Source organism: Octopus bimaculoides, chromosome 2 (assembly GCF_001194135.2).
Source record: "Octopus bimaculoides isolate UCB-OBI-ISO-001 chromosome 2, ASM119413v2, whole genome shotgun sequence".
NCBI lineage: Eukaryota > Metazoa > Mollusca > Cephalopoda > Octopoda > Octopodidae > Octopus > Octopus bimaculoides.
In genome coordinates this window covers 34,031,187-34,039,171 of record NC_068982.1, presented here as the reverse complement: position 1 = coordinate 34,039,171, position 7,985 = coordinate 34,031,187, and the positions used below count along the sequence as shown (strand labels likewise).

Here is a 7,985-nt window from a genome sequence, read left to right as displayed (position 1 = left end):
TATATATATATATATATATATATATATATATATGTAAGGAACGACCGTGCGAGTTTCACTACATATATATATATGTGCATATGGATTAGATTAGTATAAATACTAATTAGAACAGGACAGAACATACTATCCTGTTAGAACAGGACAGTATGGTTTTTTCATATACTCCTACGATGTTTATATGATAATATATAGCTTGAAACATTAATCTGTAATATTATGTGGCTTACGGTGCATTGATAATAATAATTATAGTAAATTTTCTGAATCTTAATGTACGTTATAAACAGTGTCCAGCTTGCAAAAAAATTATGCCTCCACCCTTACTGTTTACTTATAGATGCACATGACTTTCTCCCTAGATTGTACTCCTGGTCCGTGTGTAGAGGTTTCCCCTCTCTATCTTTTTTTTTTTAGTGCCTGTGCTAATCCATCTCCAACAATAGAGAGCCGTCGCCATATTCCCTTCTATATCTGCTAACTCTGATGAGCGCCAACACTCCATTGTATTCTTTATATGAAACCGATTGGTAAGATCAGCCGTGATGGATATTTAATACTATACATTTTGGATAATATACACCTATATATACTCGAGGTAGTATCAAAAAGTTCCTGGACTAGTTCTGTAGCACGCCAACAGATAGCAACACATGGTTGTGTGCACAGTGAGAGCTAGCAGTGATCTCCATGAGGGAGTATGCCAAGTGACATCACTCTGTTTACTTCACAAGTTGTGAAATTTGTGTTTTTGTGATCATGTGTATGCTGTAGTCTGTGATTTTGTCATGGACAGGAATAAAGAGCCAACGGGAAATTTTGCATTAAACATGGGAAGTCTGCTACAGAGACATTGAGTATGTCAGCAAGCTGATGGTAACAAGGCAATGGGTTGTACACAATATTTCAAGTGGCACAGGCGCTTCAAAAGCAGAAGAATATCCTTGGAAGACGATGAGTGATCTGGAAGACCTGTCACGAGTGTCACCTCCCACCGGAAATCTGGAGAAAATTCATCAGCTTATGCATGAGCATTGTCGGAGGACAATCAATGAGATTGCTGATGTTGTTGGTCTGTCTTATGGATCGATGCAGGCAATCCTAATGTCTGAGTTAAACATGCAGCATGTTTCTGCCAAGTTTGTTGCCTGCCTTCTGACCACTAAGCAGAAAGAACATCGTATCGAAGTCTGTCAAGATCTCCGCCAGCATGCTGCTGATAACCCATTCTTCATGTTGAGGATCCTCACCAGTGATGAGAATTGGGTCTACGGGTATGGCCCTGAGACAAAGCAGTAGTCATCACAATGGAAGAGCCCTTCATCTCCATGACCAAAGAAGGCATGACAGATCCGCAACTCAATCAAGAGCATGCTCATTATATTTTTTAATGTCTGCAATGCCTCATTTTCTGTTTGTTTAACTTCCGACCATTGAAAAAATATATATATTCAGTGTATTACGTCATAAAAAGAAATAAATAAAATATTCTTGTATCATACTAAAAAAAATAATAATAATGAAATTACTTCCATTATTTTACATCATAAACAAAATTACGTCGTTTTTCATAAAAATTAAAGAGATAAAACATTCTCGTGTTTTTATCTCACAAAGAACCGTATAAATTGAATAATCTCTATTATTTTACATCATAAAGGCTGATGGATTGGCAGAATTATTAGGGTGTCGGAGAAGTTCAAAGTTCAAATCTCGCTGATATCCACTCGGTCTTTCAGCCGTCCAGAGTCGATAAAGTACCAATCAAGTATTGGAATCGATATAATCGACTCCTTCCACCCATAAATTTGTGGCCTTGTGCCTTTGTAAGACGTCATTATTTTATCAGAAAATATTTGAAACTGAACCAACTGACATTGAAACTCGGATGCAGCGCAACATTTACAAAATAACTAAATAAATAAACGATCTTCCGTTGGCTGAAATTCTTCTCAAATAATGTTGAAGATTAATAAGCGTAGATTAATGAGCTACATACTCTCGACACGATTCATAAGAGTCAATCTATAGACAAAGTAATAAACTCTAGGAATAACTTACTTGATTTCTTGCTACTAATCTTTTTTGGATCATACAGTGTTGAAACAAGTTAAATGCTTTGTAGTGTCTAGTTCTCCGTATTTTTTCATTCAAATCCTACGCGATTGGCTTACATTTTAATTTTTTCCGCCATTAGTAACAACAATCAAATTTAACTGACTTTCCGCGATTATTTCATAATTCCAAATTTACAGGAAATTACTGATGTTAAAATAGATTTCTTAAAGTTTCAAATTGCTGATCAACTTTGGAAGAAAAGACTGATTATATAAATTCCGAGAGCTTATATTTGGAGAACAATTTGTATGTGGGAACAACAAGATATTCTCAGAATTTGAATGTGCAGATTACGATTATTTTGATAAAATTTGAAAAACAAATTCTTTAGAAACAAAATCGGTATTTCTGTGCAGAAGTGGAGGACCTCACCAGCTTTTGTTTCTCATTGAAATATCCACAATTCAATACGAATTTTAATCGAATGTTGTCATCGGACGCCATTTTGAACGCTTCTAACGATAAAACGCGCCAAATAATTTGAACGTTATGTAAATAACTCATCGCGTTTGTTTAAATTGTTTAGTTGTCGAGAAGCAGCCTCTTAAGATGTGCGATTTCTTTACGTCATTGTTTGATTTGTAGTAGTAAGTAGATCAATTGGTAAAAAGATTTTGATTTCTGCCTAAATATATCTATTTCAAATGGAGACTCTTAACGAAACATCGTTTTGTGAAAATGCACCTCATTCTTCTGCCCTTTACAGCTGTGATCGCATTAGGTTGGGAAACCGTCCGGAAGATCCATTGTCTACAGATATATATCATCGGGGGCAGTGCAAAGGACAGTTTAGAGAACCATTGATGAATTCAACGAATTTGCCTTCAATTGCTCAGAGTCAATCTGTATTTCCAACAAAAGATTACATTATGGCACCACCATATGTACGTCAGTCACTTACTGTTTTACCATGGAGGCCCGGAACTTATTACCAAGCTTCCAAAGTGAACACATCTCGACCAATTTGTAAGCGAGTCTCTGATCCAATATGCTGTTGCTCACAGATCGGAAAAATTGACCCCGTCTCTCTGCCAGGAATATTCCAGTCATCTCGCAATGCTTTGTATACACGTTATACACCTAATGAATGGGCAGCTTCTAATAATGCTAACTACAATACGTCGGACTATTTACGGCACGGCGCAGAACGACTTCGATTAAACACTTTGCGAACATGTAAAGAAGTTGACGACAAAACCAGCCGCACTCAGGGGGATGTTGGAAAAAAACTTGGCGAGAGAATAAATGACACTACTTTCTGGAAAAACGAACTCCTTATAGAAACAGATGCGATCTTGAACGAAATATCTGCTTTGACAGAAGCAAAACGTTTAGTGGAAAAAGCATTGGCTGAATCAGAAAATGTTCTGAATTTAACACGAGAATGTCTCTACAACAGAGAAAAACGACAAAGTATTGATCTAGTTCACGATGCTCCGGAAAAAGCATTAATTCAAGAAGTAGAAACAATTAGGAGATGTCAAGATAAATTTCGGAACATGATAGAGAAAGCTAATGCGCAATTAAATCTTCTACGAGCTGCTCTACACGAACTCGAGAGAGATTCAGGTGCAAAATTTATTGCAAACAACCTAGATGAATCTGCTTTCCAAATGCGAGCTCCATCTGTAGGTGTCAACTACCATTTTGGTGTTGAAAGAATTGATAATACCGTATCTACTCCTGAAACATGGTGTATGTTTACAAACAATAATATCAAACGTTCACAAGCCGAACGAGCAGCATCGAAACATCTTCGAAATGAAATTGATACTACATTATTGAATTGTTGCAATGATATGTGGCATCAATGGAATCAAACCAACCAAAATCTAACCGATCGAATTCAAGAAACACTACTTGCAAGAAATAAATTACAGGCCCACTTAGCGAAAGTACTTCAGGAAATATTTGATATGAACAAAAATATTGAATACCTTAAAAAGTGTATACAAGACAAACAGAATCCGCTTAAAGTAGCACAGAGTCGATTGAATACACGTCTACGACGCCCGGATGTTGAAGCCTGTCGTGATCATGCCCAGATACGTCTGGTAGAAGAAGTTGAGGAAATATACGACAGTCTGGAAATTTTGAAAAAGAAGCTAAATAATGCTGAAGATGCCTTACAAGATTTACTTCGAATGAAATCGACACTTGAAGAAGACCTCGCTATTAAGAACAATACATTATTTATCGATCGAGAAAAATGTCTTGGTATGAGAACCACATTCCCCATGTCTCCAATTGCTGCTTCTCACATTCGTACAGCATCCAACATTATTATGAACGGTTAATTGTATTCATTAAGAAATACATTGCTTATACGGTTATTGAAAATTTTGCTTCTTTTTTAATTGATTATGAAAGTCAATAATTAATTCATATTTCAAAATTTGTTAACAAAATCTGTAGCGCACCAGACTTAATACTTTGCTTTATTTAGTTACGTTCTGACTTTAATTAACTGGTGGAAGCGAAGCGGTAGTAGAAGATTTCGGGTTAATTTAGTCTTTTATTCTTTGCCTGTTCATGTATCATATGTGATAAACAGGACTAATTTCCCTGCCGTCCATGCATTATATAAGATACACACTCCCAATTTTTTTTAACTACCAGAGTAATTTGAAATTTATGAAAGGAAAGATATAAATCTTTCTTTATAACAAATGAAACAAGGGCTAACTAAAAGTTTGAAAACAAGCGTGGATGTTACGAATAAATTTATGAAAATGATGTTGATAAAATAATACTAGTCAATATAACAGTCCATTTTGTTTTATGCCGGGCAAAATGCTTAGCGGCATTTCGTCTGTCTTTACGTTCTGAGTTCAGATTCCGCCGTGGTCGACTTTGTCTTTCATCCTTTCAGGATTGATAAAATAAGTACCAGTTGGGCACTGGGGGTCGATGTAATCGACTTGTCCCCTTCCCCGAACTTGCTGGCCTTGTACCGAAATTTGAAACCAATATTAGAGTCCATTTAGTCGATTATATCCTTATCTCAAATTTTTAACTTTGTGCTTCAGTAAAAAACGAAAAACCCTAATGCTTTACTATTTTATCGTAGAAAGGTATGATTTTTTAAGTCTAATTATGTAGCTTTAAAATTACGTGGGAACATTAAATTATACCAGATGCAACTGATTCCTTTAGTATATTCTTCATACAGGGCATGACTTTCACATTTCTTATTGAAAGGACTTGAGAGGATTTGAGCTTATCTCTGCATGTTCACGAAGCACTTTTTCGTTACATAATGTTCTTGTAGAAGAGTACTAGTTAGTTATGTCTCTATGCATAACCGATTCAGAATCATTAAGTATACATATACAAACAAGTCAAATTACGTAGTCATATTTAGTCATTTATCTCTCTCTAGAAGCTCTAGCTTCAATGACCATCCATTAAAAAAAATTGGATCTTAGGTCCCACCACAATTTTCCTAGACCCCACGTTGAGAATCCCTGCTAGAGATGTTATCCAACTATTTCGTTCTTGGTGTACTCCAAGTTTCCTGCCGATTGGCTAGGCTTGAAAAATCCGCCTTGTGATTCTTTCTTATGAAATTTCAATCGCATTCAATGACCATTCACAGTTGCTGTAGTAGCGCTATCTCTGGATTCATTGAAAAGAATTGACTAATCAACTTCAAATTGCTGCCATCTTTAGACCCCCAATAAATGTATTTTCCTTTCTTGTTAGCATTTGTGGTTGAAGTCTCCCATAACTTTAGTCTGATATTCCAAACATTTACTCGAGTCACATAATCCAAAAGCTGAATGGAAACTACAATCATCCACCTGAGACAGTTTGATCCTAACATTTTCGACAATTTTTTAAAGATATTATAACAGAGAAGCGACACTATATGTTTATTGACAATCCTTGCTCACAGTCAAAGTCATTTCCAGAAGCACATCTATTGTGTTTTCTAGAACAGTGAGAAATAAAAAGCAGGGAGTTGTGTAAACTCGAATTTTCTCCTCGGGGTTTCCGACAAAAGTGAACTTTAAAACCCATGTTTTTCGCATATATTAAGTGAAAGTGCTTCGAAACTGGATTCAGAGCTTTCTGACCAACAAATGAAAGGTAGCCATCAAAACTTTTCGATACAACCAAGCTACAGTCTTAGATTCTCCACATCCCACCTGTTGTTTTCTTGTTTTTAAATAAGTGCCATGCATGCTGATGCACAGTGTCTTGAGAATCATCGCATCTGAATACGCTTTTCGCATTTGTTTCTATACTTCTTTCTTGTTTATCATTTTTTAGCCCTTTATTAGCACCCAACTCGCCAAACTGTGGATGGTACCCAGGAGTGATAAACGTTACCTTTTTTTTTAATATAATTTCCCCCGTCCTACCTTGTAGTGATTCTCTCATCGCTACTTTAACAAATGAAGTCAAAGATACAATGAAGTCTCGCTGCCGTAACTAAATAAGACCAAAACATGCCCTAAGTTGTCTTCCACACTTTTTTTTTCTAGGTTTGGGGGAAGGAGCAGTGCTCATGGGCTCCGAAGGCCTCCTAGACTGGTGAGATTGATACCATTAACGTTCTTCTTAGAATCTTAATGCATTGGACAAAATGTTTAGCGACATTTCTTCCGGCTATTTACGTTCGGAGTTCAAATGCCACCGATGTCGACTTTGCCTTTCATCTTCTGGAGTCGCTAAAATAAGTACCAGTACTGAATTTGATGCTTTCAGATTCACCTTCCCGCAAACCTGCTCTAACGCTTCCAGCTTCTGACGGGTACCGAATGGATTTCTTGAATGCGCCAATACAGATATGGACAAACGACATCAGACCAGCATAGAGTATCTACATTTTAAAAATCGTCAGCTACACAGACCATACATTTGTGATATGTTTGGTTGACCTAGATAGGCTTCACATGCGGGGATCTGGTTACTGGAAGCTGGACGCGTTGCCAAGGTTACAGTGACCGGATTAGCAAATCAGTTAACGGGGGCAATCATGAACAACAAATGATGGTTCGCCCTGAAAAGGGAGATTAGAGTAGACACGATAAGGTATAAGATCGTAGCGATAAAGAGAAATAGAATAAAAGGACATTTTGAAGAGGCGTTCAGGAGAGGCATCGCAACCGATGTGCTCGCGGTAAGATTGCTCCTCATCCAATTCTTCAATGCAAAGCACGGAAGCTGCACTGTCAGAGATAAGGCTCGTGCTCTAAAACACGAGGAGATGGCCCAAGTGGTGGAGGCGCAACTTTGCAACAAAGATACTATTCGGTCTTTGGCGGGCCATAATAGGCGCATGTTACTTGATTTCAAGTAAATGTGTTCGGTTTTGCAGCACCATTTCGGTCGAGCTTTTCAGGATGAATAGCGGACCGGAACGCAGGATGGATTTCAGTACCTCCTTCGACGGCCAGCCGCGACTCAAGGTAAGAGAGGCAGAGTGTTGTGAAAAATCGATAACAGTCGCAGGGAATAGAGGAAGCCATGGTTGTTTGCACGGAAGGTGAGTGCAAATCTCTTGGCGTGAATGGTCTGTCCCCACCAGCTTGTAGAGATTCGAACCCTACTCTGACTTGGCTTCTCGGCTGTTCTAGAATTTATCCTCTTTTTACCGTTGGCGCCTAATTCACCAAGCAGACGACCAGATGGCTTCAGACTTCTGCGCAGACAACTTGGGGTACTCGGACAGACTGATTTTGAACATTCATACGATGTCTTATAGGCAGTTTTCTACTGATACTGCGCAGTTTTCTCTTCTCCCAGTCGGCAATTGTACTATTAGCATCTTTCATTGTAAATAACCAACACAAAATATCATGTTCGGCAATAAATATTAACGTCAAAGGTTCGTGGGTTTGCTTCAGTTATTCTTCACG

At 37.7% G+C, this 7,985-nt stretch overlaps 1 protein-coding gene across 1 annotated transcript; it reads left to right on the top strand.

Moving 5' to 3' along the window:
• The first annotated feature begins 1,577 nt into the window (after window positions 1-1,577).
• Window positions 1,578-4,458, top strand: LOC106879561 (tektin-3). The gene has a single exon (XM_014929196.2). It carries the CDS (start codon window positions 2,763-2,765, stop codon window positions 4,413-4,415), a length of 1,653 nt encoding a protein of 550 aa, XP_014784682.1. The 5' UTR covers window positions 1,578-2,762; the 3' UTR covers window positions 4,416-4,458.
• The last annotated feature ends 3,527 nt before the right edge of the window (window positions 4,459-7,985 follow it).

What these genes read in the sequence shown, in the direction of transcription:
- LOC106879561 (XM_014929196.2), top strand. Translation starts at nt 2,763, where the DNA reads ATGGAGACTCTTAACGAAACATCGTTTTGTGAAAATGCACCTCATTCT.